Source organism: Nannospalax galili, unplaced genomic scaffold (assembly GCF_000622305.1).
Source record: "Nannospalax galili isolate Female #2095 unplaced genomic scaffold, S.galili_v1.0 scaffold1185, whole genome shotgun sequence".
NCBI classification, from domain to species: Eukaryota; Metazoa; Chordata; class Mammalia; order Rodentia; family Spalacidae; genus Nannospalax; species Nannospalax galili.
The window spans coordinates 1902521-1920599 of NW_008353597.1; the positions used below are offsets into that span (position 1 = coordinate 1902521).

At 39.8% G+C, this 18079-nt stretch overlaps 1 protein-coding gene across 7 annotated transcripts in view; it reads left to right on the forward strand.

Moving 5' to 3' along the window:
* Nucleotides 1-18079, forward strand: part of Mtmr2 (myotubularin related protein 2) — a 91821-nt gene that overhangs the window by 33856 nt on the left and 39886 nt on the right. For 5 of the 7 annotated variants that reach the window (XR_003846739.1, XM_029554892.1, XM_029554893.1 and 2 more), the window contains exons 2-3: nucleotides 2570-2617; nucleotides 11008-11113. Coding sequence is in view for 5 of the 7 variants with exons in the window: in XM_029554892.1 (XP_029410752.1) it covers nucleotides 2570-2617; nucleotides 11008-11113 (154 nt within the window). In the remaining 2 variants the exon portion in view is untranslated. The remainder of the gene's footprint in view (nucleotides 1-2569; nucleotides 2618-11007; nucleotides 11114-18079) is intronic. The other 2 variants (XM_008850835.3, XM_008850836.3) reach the window with 1 other exon arrangement.

Here is an 18079-nt window from a genome sequence, read left to right on the forward strand (position 1 = left end):
GGTTGCTAGCTGCTGTGTGGGTGCTTGGAATCTTTTTTTTTTTTTTTTTTTAACATTTCTACTTTTAGTCCTTATGCCACGAGCTACAGTTCCAGCCACTATATCTCAGATCCTTTGTTTACTTCTTGGACTATCAGTACAAGTTTGTGGATTTGATATAGTTATTACCAAGCTGTAATCTCTCCAGGAAGCCAAAGCTGTATTTCTGTTTATTTAGTGGATGTATCAACTTGAACAGTTTTGTAAGAATCTCAAGATCAGTGACATCAACATTTTATATCTTTATATACCACACCCCATTCAAACCTGCCATTTTCTGTATGTCCTATGTCATAATATGGCCTATTTGTGTTGTCTATTAAGTAATCTAACTACCTAATAAATAAACTCAAGTTCTTGGAGCATTTTACCCAGCTTAAGTTCTAAACACTTAGCAGAATCTCTCTGCATATGTGTCTTTCTTTGAACTTCTGCCGAGAAAAACTGATGATGGTCTACAGATTACATTCTGAACTCTGTTGTAGCAGCCGATGTTTTTCCTAGAACCGTAGCCTCAACCTTTCTCGCCACTGCCATGCTTTATTAAATCTCGTCATGTAGGTTTTTCTGCATGATTTGCATGTCAGGAATGCTTTCCTTCTAATTTGCCACTGAATCCTATGCATAGATCAGTGTCCACAGTCCGGCACCTTTCAGGACCGACTGCACCTTTCTCAGTCACACTTAACCCCTCCCTCCTCTGTGCTGCTAGAGTTCCCCCAGAAATCACTCTTGGAGCCTTCATACAGTGAGAGTCATAGATAGGAAGCTGCCTTGCCCTTGCGTGTTATTTGGGAGCACAGCTAATACTGTGTCACATAGCTCTTTGCAGTATATGTATCCAACATAAAGTAATTAGTAAATTAGCATTGTCTGAGTAAATGAATAAACGAAAGGATGAACAGATGTATGATGGGTGAGCTCTGAAGTCCCCAGCCTGCTCCTTCGCATGGTAGTATACACATTGCTGTTGGCTGCCTTGCCGTCAGCTCAGTCTGCAAAGTTCCAAGATAAATTCATGAGCTCTGCACGAACCCAGTTTTCTTTCTTGCTCTGTAATTGGAACAGTACTTTCTCAATCAGAAGATTTGGAATCCTATTTTGACTCCTCCCTCTCTCTTGCTTGTCATACCAAGGCAGTGCTAAGTTCTACCAACTCTGGCCCCATCATGCCTTATGGCTATTAAATTTTACCCCTCTGTCCTGAGGAGGCTCCTATTAGTCCCTCAACAGGTTTTTCCACTCTTATGGTCTATCCTTTGACTTACTCTTCAGTCTTCATAAAGCATAGAAATTTCCAGTGGGTTCTCTTACCTTGAGAACTGAATATATTGACTTAAATTTCAAGGGGCTAAGGGAATGAGTGTATGCTGCAAAAAATGGAGACGGGTAGACAGGTTGCTGAGATGCAGAGGGTGACTGAACTTGGAGCAATGAAGTATGGTTGCAGGCCTGGGAATAGATTCATGAAGCTAAAAACACATATGTGTTTGAAAGAGAAATGAATGTGTTTTCAGAAATGCAAGTACTATGGTTACTCTAGGTCATGCGTTTCCATTTTGCACCTTGGCAGAGAAGCACTCCAAATGAGTCATGCCACCAAAGCCAGTAACCAGCTCCAAACCACTGAGGCTACAAGGGTACAGGAAGCATGCGAATCACAGAACCCTGTTGGGCACTGGCAAGGCTGATGTTTCAGGGTCAGTTGAGTTCATGCTCCTGTTCTAGATTTGCCTGATTATGTAGAGGGAAGAATGAGTGAGCCAGCTGTGGCTGTGCCTTTAGGGAGTTTCTCTCCTCTGAATTATTGAAGATATAATTTAGAATGAGGTATATTTTTGAATGAGGTATATGTTTGAAGTGGAATTATTACTTGACTAGATTTGAATATTTCTCAGATACATTTTAGAAAGTAGTTATAGCTGCTGATAACATCAATTAATATAAAGATGAGAATATGTAAAGAAATTGTGGCTTGTATTTCTTGATACGACATCATTTTTGTTTGTCTTAAGCAAAGGTCCTAAGTATACGTGGTGGTAACCCAGAGCTCCTAAAAAACGTACCGGTTAACTCTCATACATGCACTTTCTCTTAAAAACTTGAGTGCTAAAAACCCCATGGTATTGGACTAATTTTGTTTATTCTGTGTGTATTGATATTGAGGACTAAGTGTGATAACAAAATTGAAATATTTAAAAGGAGGCCATTTTACTTTCTATACATAAACGTCTTAGCTAGCTGTTCAGTTTTCATGTGGCTATCATGGGATGTTAGAAAAGGTGTGCTGCTCTGAACGTTTTAGAAACCCTAGACTACATTCGCACTAAAAAGTCCAGGCCAAGACTCTGAACCTTAAGGTACCTGACACTGTGTTTACATCTTGTCCTTTAACATGGTAAAGTCCCTGACGTTAAACTCCCCAACACTGTAAGCAGTTTAGATGATTGCTTTCATAAGATTCTTCAAAGGTGTTAGGGCCACCAAAAAGTTAAGACTCACTAACAGAGTCTCCTGCTTCTTTTCGTAGTGCAATCAGGACCTGGGCTTATGGGTTTACCAAAGGTACTGCTCTTAGGTAAGAACTTGGTTGCCTAGTTCTCAAATACTTTACCTTTAGCCACCCCATTGAGAATAGCACAGTCAACTAGTTCCCACTAGTTGTTTAAGAATTGCTTGTCTTTTTCTTCAAGACTAATGTTAAAGGAAATGTTTGCCTCAGTATTCTAAAAAGCCTTTTTGTGGGTGTGGAGCACTTGATATGTGGTATATAAATCTCTCTCTCCTCTCTCTCTCTCTCTCTCTCTCTCTCTCTCTCTCTCTCTCTCTCTCTCTCTCTCTCTCTCTCTCTCTCTCTCTCTCTCTCTCTCTCTCTTCTCTCTCTCTCTCTCTCTCTCTCTCTCTCTCTCTCTCAGCCTTTTTCTGGGTGTGGAGTACTTGATGTATGTGGTATATAACCCCCCCCTCAAAAACCTTCCCTTCCCCTACTCATGTTTTGTCCTAAGCCCTCTGCCAAGTTTCATTTTATATTGTGTGTCCTCATCATAGGAGTTTGATTAGAATTACCCAATCTTTTGATCATTTTTATTCTTTCATTTACTAATTTATTCATCAAGTACTTTGTGAATGTTCTATGCCAGGCACCATATGAGGTTCTAGGAGTAGCATGTGGGCAGCTAATACTTTTTGTTATCAACGTCCCTTTTGTCCTTGAAATTTAAAGTCTTAGGGAATATGACAGTTATCAAACATTTGACAAGATATGTAAGAACAGAAAAGCAGGGGTGCTATGACGTGGCTACTGGGGGTACCACATTCGGTGGGGTTCCAGAGGAGGTGATGTTTCTGTTGAGAGCTGAAATCAAGAGGGTACTTGGCAGTGCCATGCTCCCTGAAGAAGGCCGTGTTATTTAAAGATCTCAGCAAAAGCCCATGTTGTCGGATTGGGGAGAACAAAGGGAGATAGGTACACAAGGGGAAGCTGGAGGCACCTGGGATCCATCATATCATGTAATGACTTGATTCTGCCTAATTCAAACTAGAGCTTACAGTCACTCCAGCAGGCAGACCTGCCTGTCTCTTGTCATTGGTCCAAAGAACCAGACCCTAACTTTCTGTGCCGTGTTATCTTTTAATTTAGTATCCAAATCGTCTTCTCTTCTGTTAGAAAATTCATTTTCTAATACTTTTAACCTGGTCCAACTTTTGCCATTGTAATTTCATTTGTGCAGCTAATATGGTTTGGAAGAGTAATATGTTATAAATAATACCTTGTAGGAACCAGGTGTTTTTGAGCACTTACATGTTTTATTATGAGAAGTTTTACTGAGAAGCTGGGAAGTAATAAAGGCAGAATCTGAGAATAGTAAACAACAAAAAATGTGTAAGGGAAAGCACTATAGTAAATGCAGTAAAATGTTGGGGTATTCTGGTAGAAATGTATGTGATGTACAGCAGAGCAAAAGTTATTCCGTGTTCAGAGTAGTTGAGATGAAGAGAGCATGGAAGAGTATGATGCTCAGGACAGGCAGGACAGCAGGGCATCAGCAGTACTGGGCAGAAGTGGCTGGAGAACTCAGGGAACCATTCCCAGGGACTCCAGATTATAAATATTACAGCTAGGCATGGAGAAGAAAGGCCAGACGGGGCACTGGGGTGTTGTGCTGAGGAGTCTGGGCTTGCTTCTGTAGGCAGTGAGGAGTTAGCGAAGGCTTAAACACAGGGTATAATTAGTAGATCTTTGGTTTTGAAAGGTCATTTTGATGTTGGCTTAGAATGTTCTGTTGGCTGAACAGGAAATAGACAAGTAATTTTCAGAGGTCTAGGAATGAGGTGTTGAATTAAGACTACAAGAACACCTCATACAAGTGCATACCCAGATGATACGGAGGTAGGATCTATGGGACTTTGGAGTAATTAGGTATAATTGGTATAGAGAAAAGATGGTTGTAGTTTTTAGAAATCACTTGGGAAGTGGGGGTCTCTTTGGGCCCTGCCTTGGGCCTAGCTAATGAGTCTTTAAGTAGACTCAATTTCAAGATATCCTTCACCGATAGCCAAGCTTTAGTAAATCTATGGAAGTATAAAAGACATGGATTAGCAGAGCCCTTGTGGCCAGTGGATAAAGATAGACGGTCTGAGTGTTTACCAAGACAAAATAGAAAATTTTCCACTCTTGAGTTGAGGTTGGCTAGGAAGGGGAATGAGGTGAGCAAGGACAGCAACGGGTCATGAAGGCTAAGGAAAAATGGAGGTGTTGAGGGGCATGTGTCTGGGGGGGGGGGCTGAAGACTAGTTGAAGGGTAAAGAAGAACATTTGTGGTGAGAAATTGATTTCCCAGAATTGATAAGGTTCAGGAATGTGGGTAAGCAATATAGGAGTTACTAGTTCATTCTTGTGGACAGTTAAAATTACCACAGAGAAGCAGCTTTGGAGTAGAAATAGAGAAGGAAGGCCTTGGAGGCAGGTGAGAAAGCCCGCAGTGAGGCAGGACTGACAAGAAGGGTGGGGACAGGTGTACACTGAAGCCATCTACTTCTGAGGGAGGCTTTTATACACGAAGATGGGAAGTAGTGCTAGTACAGAAGCCTGAGAATTGGCCTGGAAAATGGTGGCCTCACTTTTGGGTTTTGTTAGACAGGGAAAAAGAAAGGAACCACCCAATTAAAGGGTGTAGGGAAGTGAATTTCTCGGAGATGTCAGCTGAGGCAGAGTGGCAGATTTGAGATTCATTGAAGAAGCCAGATGCCAGGGATCTTATCCACTGGAGTAAAGGGAGTGAGTTGTTGGGGAAGTCTTGGATAGAGAGAGTAATATGGTAGCAAACACATGTGACAAGAGTTGACTAGAAGGACAAGTTCAGGACAGCAAGGATAACAGGAGTGTGTAAATTGACTGTAAAGAAATTTGTGGTCAAGAAACCTGAGGACCAAAATGGTATTGGTTGATTAATGGGGTTAGCAGACTTTGCTGAGATCAAGTGGCAGTCTCAAAGTTTTTACTCTCCAGCAGTTTATAATGTGAAAGGGAGGCTATGCAACTCAGGCTCTCCACTGTCATGTGGAAATTGCTAAGAGCAGTTACAGCGTCTATGAAAATGTTACGAGATTGGTGTTTAATTCAGTTGAGGGTGGGGGAGCTATTGACATGGAATTTTCAACAGTCCTCTGTGTGTGTGTGTGTTTGTGTGTGTGTGAGATGACATGGCATGTGGGACGTAGTCACGTGGAGAGTACTGTGATATACCCCACCCACCTTCCAGTTCTTCATTGTTTGCCTGGAATTTAGATCCTTTTGTAGATTGTTTATATTGAAATATAATTAACACTTCTTCAGTTACAATGCTGTGAAGCATGCTGACCCATGGCTGTGCACGTCTGAAAAGAGAACTTAATAGTCAAAGGCAAACTATTATAGAATCTGGTTTTGTTTATTTTGTTCTTGTAGTTGGTTTTCACTTTGGTTCTTAAGAATCACCTGATGTCCTGATGCTACATCGTTCTATCAATGTTTTTCTAGAAAATGCACTACCTGTAACTTCCAGTTACACTTCATTTTCTTTTTTTGCCCTGTTCTCCCCGAAGTTCTCAGAAGAGACTTTGAGATGTTGATTGCTGCATCAGTCAGAATCTTCTTTGCTTCTATAGAACAGGAAACAGCTCATTTGTTCTGTGTGACCTGAATTGCAGAGGCTGAGCTATGGGCATGGCTGCAGCTCTCAGGGTTCTAAGGCCCTCAGGAGACCTGCTCTATCCTGTTGTGCTCTCTGTGCTCTGTACCTTGTCACCTGTGTAACAGAATGACCACTGTATTTCCCAGCTTCACATTTCACTTCAGGAAGGAGAAAGGGGACGCGGATTAAGGACTGCTCTGCGTGCATGCAGTTCATGCTTGCCTTCAGTAAGAAATGACTTCCAGTGGTGGCCCACACCCTCAGTCTCAGCACTTAGGAGGCAGAGGCAGTTGGATCTCTGTGACCTCCAGGCCATCCAGGGCTGCCAGGCTACAAACAAACAAAAAATGAAGACTTCCTGTTCAGTCTCAATGACTTTGCTATTAGGGATCTGACCGAAGTCTGTCTTACTGAGCTCAGTACAAGATGAGGGAGGAAAAGTGTCTCTGTTCTAGTTCGAACACCTGTTAATGAAACTAGCATTTAAATTAATCAGAACTTAGCTACAGGCAAAGGAAACATTTTCAGCCCACCAGTTTTTCTTTTCTTACATTGTAAACCCAGATAATATAATTTATGACCCTCTGAATTTTGTTACAAGTAAATTTGTCTCTTATCACAGCCCCAAGATGGGAAGCATTCCAAGAAAATACATTGAACAAGTGTAGACTTTTTTTTATGTAAGGAAAATATTTAATATGTTGGGAATGAAGCTTTGAAAGTACAGATATTTTAAATCAAGTGTGGTGGCGTATACCTGTAATCCCAGCACTTGGGAGGGTGAGGCAGGAGAATTGCACATTTGAGGCCATGGTAGGCCTCATAGTGTGTGTGTGTGTGTGTGTGTGTGTGTGTGTGTGAGAGAGAGAGAGAGAGAGAGAGAGAGAGAGAGAGACAGAGACAGAGTGTGTGTAAATATATGTATATATATGTGTGTACATGTATGTATACACACATATGTATGTATACTTATAATCTATGTTTAAACCTGTAAAGTGTCTGTATCGTTCATCTTTTAAAAATATTTTTAATTTAAAGTTTTACATTAAAGTAGACTTCATGGAAAATAAAAACATAAAGACATAATTTTTCGCCTTGTTACTTAAAACTTAGTGAGACAAAATGTATATGTTTTTGACATCAGTAAACAAAAAGTAGAAAAAGTACACTGCTGGGTGTGGTGGAGATAGTGGCGCTTAGGCCAGGCTTGGTCAGAATATAGAGTGGAAGGGGATGGGAAGGCCCGCGGCTCAGACACCCTGTCTGGACACCCTCGTCTGCTCTCTACACAGCTAACTTTGTGGAACCGTGTAGTTTCTTAGTTTCATGGTGCCCTTGGATATTGCCACATCTTTGTAGTACTTTATGAAAAATAAATTTGTTAGTTAACTCCTTGTTTTTTTTTTAACAGTGCTTAGATTTTTTACAATTTAGAATAGTTGTGTCATTCATGTAAAACAGTTTGATACAGTACATTGTATGTGATAGGTTTTTATCCGCCCTCCCTCAAAAATTCAAAGGCTCTCCTATACCTTTGCTGAAGTAAGGATGATCTGAATAGCATGTGAATAGTTTCAAAAAAGAAAGTTAACAGAGCAAAATTTTAGTAGCACTGTACTAACCAGCATTAAAGTCAGGCCAAGCAAACCTGGACTGCATACTGCACCTTTTGAAGGAAGCTCTCATTCATCCCTGCTTTGGTTGTCTTCAACAAACCACCAAGCCAGTGGGAAGACAGCACTCAATGTTCAGTTTGTTTATTGAACCAGACAGGTTCATACCAGGGACAACATAATTGAAACTGTGTGGCTTTTTTTTTTTTTCCTTTGCGAAAACTCCAAGCTGTATTCTTAGCCAAAAATCACTCATTAGTGTAGAATGTGAACCAACCCATTGTTAAGACACTAAAAAGAAAGATGTGCTGAAATAATGTTTTAAGTCTTAGTTGTTTTGTATGGTTAACATAAACTGCACGAGCTTGTCTTTATAATACCCTTACTGCTTTATTGGCCTGGTAGTTTCTTTTCTTTCTCCTTCCTTCCTTCCTTCCTTCCTTCCTTCCTTCCTTCCTTCCTTCCTCCCTTCCTTCCTCCCTTCCTCCCTTCCTCCCTTCCTCCCTCCCTCCCTTTCCTTTCTTCTTTCAAGAAAATAATATTTATTGAACATCAGTTATTCTCGTGAAATACATTGTCTTAATATCCACAACAACTTTATGAGGTTAGCATTAAACTCATTTACAGATGAAAAACTTAAAGTTCACAGAGGTGAAGTTACTTGTAAGTTCAAGCATGTAATCAGGCTCGAATTACATCCCAAGCTGATCCAAATTCCATATGCGCTTACTTTTCATTATAAACACCCAGAGGATAATCGAATGTGAGGAAAAGCCAATGAACCTGGGCAGTGGGTGCTGTGTTGTCTGCCAGTCTCTTAGGGCTGAGAGAATGGACCTAAATTCTTTTTTTCAAATAAAAAATTTTATTGAGACTTTCATACATGCATATGTTTTGATCAAATCCACGCCCACTCCCTCCTTTCCAACTCCTCCCATATCTCCCCATTACTTTTTTCTGACAACTATCTTCCTTTCTTTCTTTCTTTCTTTCTTTCTTTCTTTCTTTCTTTCTTTCTTTCATTATTTTTTATAATGGGGCTTTTTGCTACTCTCACATTCCCCCCCTCTGGAGAGGTAACCCTAAAATCTTTTAGGGATAAGTAAAAGCTCCCAAATACTTTTGATATTTTTGGCCTTTGGAATAGAGTATGTTGCTAAGAGGCCCAAAGACATTTTAGAAACTGGCTACTTTTCTTTGGGGTGTTTTTACCCTAACTGCCTAGCCAATTCCTACCTCCTATATAAAACATTCAATAACAATTTCCAGAGCAAAGATACATCTCTTTCAAAAGTGGCTGTAAATTTTTAGGTTCACAGTTGAATTAATACAGTTACACAATATTGAACTCAGTAGAAACCCTATGACATAAAATTGAATGAGGTTTTAACCTTTAAAAAAGATCTCCATTTCATTTTAAAATATGCTGTTACCTACAGAAAGACTCATTTTTAATGCTACTAACACTTAGATGTTTGCATGCGACGCTAATCTCTGTGTATCTGGTTATTACTAGGCACAGTTGGTTACACCGGATTCTTGGCACCTGAGTAGATTTCAGTGGTAATGCTTATCACCTCTACTAATTAACATGAAGTAAATTTTTATGCTTCCTCCTCAAATATGTCATTTTAAAAAAATTTGATTTTTTTTTTTGTGTGTATATCATACAGAACATCCCAAACAATCTTATTCGTCTATACACCCGCTTCCCAAATGGCACCCTCCTATAGCCTCACCCCCACCTTCCCACTGAAGCCCATATACTCTGTCATCCCTGTTACTGTCCACTGTGTTGTCGGTGCCCCCAGCCATTCCCCAGTTCTTGTCCATCCACTGAATCTAGTCAGCCTATCTAGAGAGCCTTGTTTTAGGAAGATCGGCTGTTCCTCATCTAGCAGCAATCAGTTGTCAGTATTTCTTTATATAAGATTGGGGTCTGCTGTTCACTTTCCCAGTTCTATGCTGGGTTACTATCTGGGAGTCCCTTTGGCCACCCTGGCCAACAACGCAAAAGAAGGTATCGCCTGTCTGGCATTGTTGCTTGTTATGTAGCCTTTAGCTATAAATATGGACTCTTAAAAACTATATTGACCCCTTTAATCTTTGGTTATACTTTCCTTTTGGGTGTTTAAGACCATACAGTTGGCCCTGAGAAACCAATTTATTTTTACTCTTGAGGCCATTTGAGTGTCTGTTCCTCAGGGATCATATGGGCTTGGGAGGAGCCCCTGGCTTCTTTCTTTACCAGTTCCATCTATGTGAAGATAAGTCAAAGGTCCTGCTTGACCATGGCTGGCTTCACTTGGAAGCTTGGAAGAAATGATTCCTATGTGTTGACCCTCCTCTTTGTAGACTGGGCACTGGTTCAAGTCCAACTAGTGGGGTCTCCATGGCCTCCTTGATCAAGAGGATGGGTGGCTCACCACAGTTACAGGACATTTTGAGAGATGCTCATAGTCCCCTGGAACTAGTCGACCTAGGAGGGCAAGGAGCAAAAACTGTCCTTTATGTCCCTCTGACCAAATTAGTATAGTCTTCAAAGTATGCTGTTAAACATCCAAGAAGGTTAGTTCTACCAGTCTAGTACTTTTAATTACCATGTGCCATGTAGATAAAGTTTGAGCAAAGACCAAATGTTCTCAGATAAACCTTTCCTAGACATATATTATTTGATATAGTTGTATGTATAATTTGTCAGTAGTTTGTTGGACGAATATGGTTCCCTCTTTTTTTTTTAAAAAAACAAAACAAAACAAAACTAGGCATTATTTGTCTCTCACGTTGTCTAACCCTTCCACTATGGTCTCCCCCTTTAAGGTGCCCCCATTTTCCCGCTTTCTCCCTTACTAATACCCTTCTCCTATGGTCCTACCTCTCTTGAGCTCCTTCTTTCCCTTTATTCCCTAGGTTCCTTGTATACCCTTCCCTCCCCCCTCCCTTAAACTAACCCAATTTTTATCCGTATCTCCCTTATTAAGGTCTGATTCCTACTGTTCTTCTCTTTCAGGTTCTTTCTTTTCCTTAACCTCCCTGGTTCCTTTCCATTATCCTGGTTCCTGTAGTTATGTCTGGATACATACTCCCTTACCAGGATTTGGTGCTAGGATCCACATATGAGGGAGAACATACCCCTTACTATGAAGACCCCATTTTCTAAACACACTTTTCATATTTTGCAGTGCCTCCACTTCTCATTCTGAGAATTCGGTGCATACAAAGTCAGCGTCCGCTGTATCTTCAGATTCCATCTCAACTTCTGCAGACAACTTTTCTCCTGATTTGAGGGTATGTATGTGACTTTGAATTACTGATGGAATGCTTTCTGTTAGGTATTTGCAACCAACATTAACTGATTAAGAAGGTGATGTCGATAAGGAGCACTGTCAGAGATTTACCTTTATGTAAAGTATCCCAGATCAGCTAACAAATTTGAATGCTTACTTACTAAAGGAACCATGTATGATTTGTTCCTAAAGTTGATTTTTTTTGTTTGTTTTGTTTTGTTTTGTTTTGTTTTTTCGTCGTTTTGAGACAGGCTTTCCCCGCAGCCCCAGCTGGCCTGAAACTTGCTGTGTAAACCAGGCTGGCCTCCAACTCACAGAGATCGTCTGCTTCTGCTGGGATTACAGGTGTGGGCTACCATGCCCAGCAAGTTGATACTTTTAAGTTCTTTGCCTAGAGATAATTTTTTTTTTTATGATATGAAAGATTTTCATGATGACTTTCATAATATCGGCCAGTAATAGCTAATGTGTAAGTGCTGGACTTAAGTGCTCTCGAATAACATGCCTAGAATTCTGTCACTATTCCACAGACAGTACTAACCCGAGATTAGGTAATGTGTGCAAAGTCTCATAGTTAATTTCATAGCCAGTAAATTCTAGTATCTGTCACATAAGCACTACGTGATTGATTGTCCCTATGCATCTCATTATCTTTTGTAAGTATTCCTGCATCTATCGTTTTATTTCTATGAAATCAGCCACAGTGTCAGACACACACTGTAGCACTGAAGACGTGGGGATTCTTCTGCTTTTCTACAGCCACTTGCCTCTGAGTGATGAAGAAAATGCATTTCGTGTATGGTATTAGTCCTGTACTTCAGAGTTCTCTTTTTAAACAGGAAACGTTTTCACGGTTCTGTAAGATGCGAAGTCCAGGTTCAAGTGCTGGCAGACACAGTGTCTGTGTCCTTCCTGGTTTGGTTTGTCTTTTATCACATGGTAGAGAATTTGAGTGTTTTCAGTAATGAAGTCCTTTGCTGTTTTTGAGAATATATGTTTTCATTTCCAACAAATCCGTGAAGACAGATTAGAAATATCTGTAAAGTTTTCTAAAATATTTGTCATTATATTGTGTGAAATTTCATAAAACACTAGATTTAATAAAGCCATCCCTCTAGCCCAAGGCTTATTTTCATAATCTGTGCATGTTACACTAAATAATGGTTTCCTGAGATCTTTTGCTGTTATCTTAAAGAATGGCATGTATTTAGGGCAGGGTTCAGTGGTAATAATAGTGGGTATAAATGCATTATTCTTTTTCTTAACTTATTATTACTGAAAAATACATATTTTACTTATCTAGCTTTTGTCTGTTAGATTAATAATCTACTAGAGCCCATAACTTTAATAATTTCCAACTGTTTGGCCTACTTGTGGTCAGATGTTACTAATTAAAAACAGAATTGGTTGAAAATACAGTTTATTAGGTAAAACATAATTTACCTCCACTGTCAGCATCTCTGTCTATAGACCATCTTCATTTTCTTCGGACACCATATTTGTTTAGATAAGAAGTGACTGGTTTACTTTTGGACACAATGAGGACTAGAATGTTAGTCTGTACATAAAATGTTAGAAGTTATTGTTCTTGTCAGGTTAACTTAATTTTAGATCAGTTTAAAGAAAAATTGCAAATATTAGTACAGAGTTCCCATATAGGTCACATCTAGTTTCTTGTGCTCTTAATATCTTACATAATCTTTATGGTATGTATGTTACATGTAATGAACCAATACTGATGTATTATTATTAAAGTCCATATTTTATCCTGATACCTTCAGGTTTTCTCCACTGTTCTTTTTCCCAGGTTCCATTTTTATCATAGTACATGTGGAAATTCTGTCCCCTTCGTGCTTCTCAGCTGTGACAGTTGCTCAGACTTCTCTTGAGTCCAGTCACTGTCATTTTACACTGGTCAGGTCTTAAGTAGAGTATCTGATTTTTTTCTTTTCCTCCTTGGGTTATAGGTTTGGGGAGGAAGACCCCAGAGGTGAAGTGCTGTTTCCCTAACATCCCGTCAGCACTTTGGCCGGTTATGAGTGCCTTTGTTATCTGCTAACCACTGCAGAGAGAAGCTTCTCTGGCTACACTGAGGGCAGCACTCATCCACCTGTATAAACATAAATGTTTAGAAGGCAGTTTGACAACATGTCTACTTAGGAGGACAAAATAGTAGGTCTCCCCTTAGGACCTCCCCAGCTCTGGGCTTTTGACTGTCAGTTTACAGTACCAGACATGAATTCCCTCCTGTGGAGCAGGCCTCAAATCCAGTCAGAAAGATTGGTTACTCACATAGTCTTTGTGCTGCTTTGAAAAAAAAGCACGTCTACTATGTATACCTTTAACAGCTGTGATGTGGTATATAGCAACTTCAGGTCACTTTCTGTTTCTTTTAACTGACCTTGAGTTGGCTCTGTATATGGACAAGAAGTTTGGGTTCAAGATTTCTCTTCACCATGATTTAATGTTGGTTAACTTTAGATTTTGAGTGTTCCCCATGGTCTCTGTTCATCCCTGTTCTCATCCTCCATAGTTTAAACACTCCTTTACCATCAGCTTTTAGATACTACAGAATACATTTGGAAAGCTTACCCAATTTCAGTAAAAATGGTAAATGAAATTGCATATGTTTTTAGCTACAAGTACTATACAGTGGCACATTTTTTTGAAAATAAAGTATCCCAGTAGCTTTTTCAATTAAGGATTTCACATTCAAACAGGGTTTGTAGCCTGTGTATCAAAAAGGAGAATAAAGATCAGTTGGCCAATAGAACTAGTGTAGATAACTTGAGCTGTATTCATTCAAGTAGAATTTTGTTTGCATTACTTTTGCCTTCTTAGCCTTGATAAGGAAAAACGTCTTTATATAGGATACAATCTAGTAGTGTAATTTTGAAAAAGTAAGCATGAATCCAGGCCTTGTCAACGAGTCACTCCCCCAGGGACACACTCATCCCTTCTCTGCTTCTTTGCTTCACACTTGCCAACAGGTCGTCTTTAATTTTGTTTAAATTAAAAAATCCTTCATCTAAAGTATTCAGTGATACAAAATCTTAAAAGATTAGACTTTAAAAATATTTGTTATATTTTATTTTATTTTTGGCCTTTTTGATAGGGTCTCCCTGTAGCCATAGCTGACCTCGAACTCATCCGCCTGCCTCTACCTCCTGAGTGCTGGGATTAAAGACATGCGCCACTCTGCCTGGCTCAGAAGATTAGACTTTTAAAATGGCAACGTATGGGGCTAGAGAGATGGCTCAGCAGTTAAGACTACTTTTGCTATTCTTGTAGAAGACTCAGGTTCAGTTTCTGGCACCTACATGGTAGCTCACAACTGTTTTTAACTCTAGGTACAGAGAGTATGATGCCCTCTTCTGGGCTCTGCAGGTATCAGGTATGCATATGGTATGCTTATATGCAGTTCAACTCTCATGCATAGAAGATAACAATAAATCTTTAAAAAAGTTAAAACATATTAAAACCTAGGAATTAATGGACTTGTAACCTAGGAAACATGTCTGGTTTGTTTGTTATTTGGAAGGTATTTCTTATAAAATACAGAATTTTAAAATCAGGCATACATCTCCATTTCTTTATTAGTTGTAAATTGTATGGCATTGGGTCCTATGTAAAGCATATTCCTAAAATGAAGGTGATGGCAAAGCAGAACCCTAGCTGTTTAGTATTTCCTTTCTTTGTGGAGCCTATATTGTGACAATTGTATATCTACAATCCAGAACTATGTATTAAGGGGTTGGGAGATGGCTCAGTGGGTAAGAGTGTTTTCTCTGTAGGCATGAGTTCCTGAGTTCATATCCCAGTACCCTATAAAAGACAGGTACAGTGGTATACTGGGAGGCACAGACAGGGGATTCCCTTGGGCTCACTGGCTAGCCCTCCTAGCCAGTCAGTGAATTCCAGATTCAGAAAGAGACCTTGTCTCAAAACCAGACAAAGACTCAAGACCCATGCAAACTCAAGCTGACAAAAACCCACTGTAGAGCTGGGGAAATGGGCAGCAGGGTCCAACATTAACCAAGGAGTTATTGACAACTGATTACTGCTGATTGAGGGAGAGTTGATCTTCTTTGACGGAGAGGCTCTAGTTAGGCTGACTAGACCCCGGTGGATAAACTTGCACTGAGGGATGTATGGTTATACTCAGTTGACTCGATGGATCTTGGTATAGATGACATAAAGAATGCATGAAATCTGGAGGCGGGGGAGGGTTATGGAAGGGTGCAGATGGAGGAAGGTGTATAAAGATGATTGAGATGTTTTGTATGGAATGCAGAAAAATTCAATAAAAAAAATATACAAGGGGCTAGAGAGATGGCTCAGCGGTTGGGAACACTGGTTGTTCTTGCGGAAGACCCAGGTTCGAATCCCAGCACCCACATGGCAGCTAACACCTGTCCGTAACTCCAGTACCAGGGGATCCAACAGCTTCTTCTGTCCTCTGCGGGCATTGCATGACACGGGTGCACTTACCTACACACGGGCAATACATACATACACATAAAATAAAAATAATAAATAAAATATGAAAAAACAATTAAAAAATATACAAGAAGACAAACAAAAATAAGGTGCAGAGCAGTTGAGGAAGATACCAGATATCGACTTCTGGCCTCCACACCCATGTGCGTACATGCACATGCACCCTCTTGCACACGTGTATATACACAGATATATACACCACATATACACAGAAATGAAATCACGTGGTATGTTTTGTCTTTATTTACTTAGGTATTTTATTTATTTTTATTTTATGTGTATGAGGGTATTGCTTGCATCTATGTAAGTGCACCTGTGTCATGCAATGCCTGCAGAGGTCAGAAGAGGGTGTTGGATCCCCTGAAACTGGAGTTAGGATGGTTGTTAGCTGCCATATGGGTTCTGGGAACGGAACCCGGGTCCTCTGCAAGAGCATCCAGTGTCTTAACCACTGAACCATCTCTCCAGTCAACTCAAGCATTTTATACACATGTAAGGTAGGTTGAATAATATTTCAAATTTTATTCCTAATCATCTTCTGCTTTGTCTTGAAATATTTAACAGGCTAAATTCAGACAAATTTGATTATCTCTTCAAAATCCATTAGGATCATAGTGTAATGAAACATAATCTCAAGTCCAGCTACTGTTGGAAAATATGTCACCTTGAAGAAGTTGCTTCAACTTCTATGAGAGTTATTTCCCATTTGTAGGTGGGTGTGAGGATACCACCTATTTCCAGCAGAAAAGCTCTAAATAGTCATCTTCTGAAAACAGTTCATGGATGAGTGGTCTCCTTGGAAGAAGGCATGATGAAAGCAGTTGTGATACCATGTCTTTTGTTTATCTCTCTTCTGTTGTATTTGTTTTGTCAGATAATCTTCTGAACCTTTATTCAAAGGACTTCCCTTTATCGAAAGATTATGTCTTCTAAATTACAGGCTTTAAAAATATTTCGTTAGTGAAATATTAGTACAAGTTAATAGTTGTTTTAATGGTCTTGGTAATAGAAAGACTTGCAAGCCCTATGTAATACCCCAGGGTCTTGCATTTTTTTAAATAAAAGGTTTATTTATTATTTTTAATTTGTGTGTGTACAGTAAATGCAGTGCTGTGGATGCTAGAGGTGTCACATCCCCTGGAACTGTAGCTTCAGGCAGTTGAGAGCTGCCCAACTTGGATGCTGGGAACTGAACTTGGGTCTTCTGCAAGAGCAGTATGTACTCTTACCCACTGAGCCATCATGCCTCTAGCCCTTTACTTGTATTTTTATTGGAGTTGAAATGTGGAAGTTTAAAGATCATGGAGATAACGGCATCCAAGGGTGTGGGGTTGATACTATAGTCAGTCAGGATGTACGTGGTGTGTGTGACAGGGACGTGAGTCAGCAGTGGAAGCAGAAGACATTACGAGACCTCGACAAAATTGAGTATGTGACTTGGATGATGGGTAGAATGATGTTACCCATTAATCATATGTTAAGTATCTCACATTTCCTAACATACCCATTCTCATAAACACAGTTTCTTGTCTTTTAGACAAAAAAACAAACTTTTAAGTATTTGGGGGAACATTTGTATTTTTTAAAAAATGAACTTTTTCCCACTTTGAGTAGCTCTAAGTTTGCAACTCCACAGAAGGTCCAGTTCTCATATCTTCTCTGCACCTGCCCACCAGCTTCTCTACCATATCTTGACTAATGTGGTACATTTGTTAAAACTGATGAATCAGAGTTGACGCTGTGCTCTTACTGTTATTACTACTGTTGAGACAGGGTCTCCTACATGTCCCAGGACAGCCCAGAGCATCCTTTGTGACCCAGACTGGTTCCCTGGTCACCCTACTGATTGCTGGAATTACAGCCTGTGCCATCACAGCCTGCTCACAGTGTAATTAACTTGTCTGTCATTTGCATTTCACTTGTGCTCTTGTCTTGTGGGTTTTGATACGTAATATTTAGAATGGGTTCATTGCCCTAAAGATCCCCTTTGCTTTAGCTATTTGTCCTTCTTTCCCTTCTTTGAACTCTTGGTACCCACTGATCTTTTCCTGTTTGCATGCTTTTACTTCTCCAGACGTCCCCTAATTAGAATTGTCCTGTATGTGGCAGTCTCACATTGTCTTCTTCCATCGAAGCCGTGTGGTTATGCACTACATAATACACTCTGTTCAGTGACGTACTGCATATCCAACAGTGCTTCCAAAAGATGATAGTGCAAGCAGAAATTCCTGCTGCCTAGGGATGAAGACATAGTGCCGTAGACCTATATGTTACTCGTGTGTTTGTGGTGATACTAGTGTCAGTAGAGCTACTGTGCTGCTTAGTGTTCAGAAGCATAGCAAATTATATATATATATGTGATATATATATGATATATATGATATATGTACACAACATGTTTGATAATAAAGTCTTTACTGTTATTGTTTCTTTGTACTGTTACTGGTTTATTTACTATAGTTTGTAA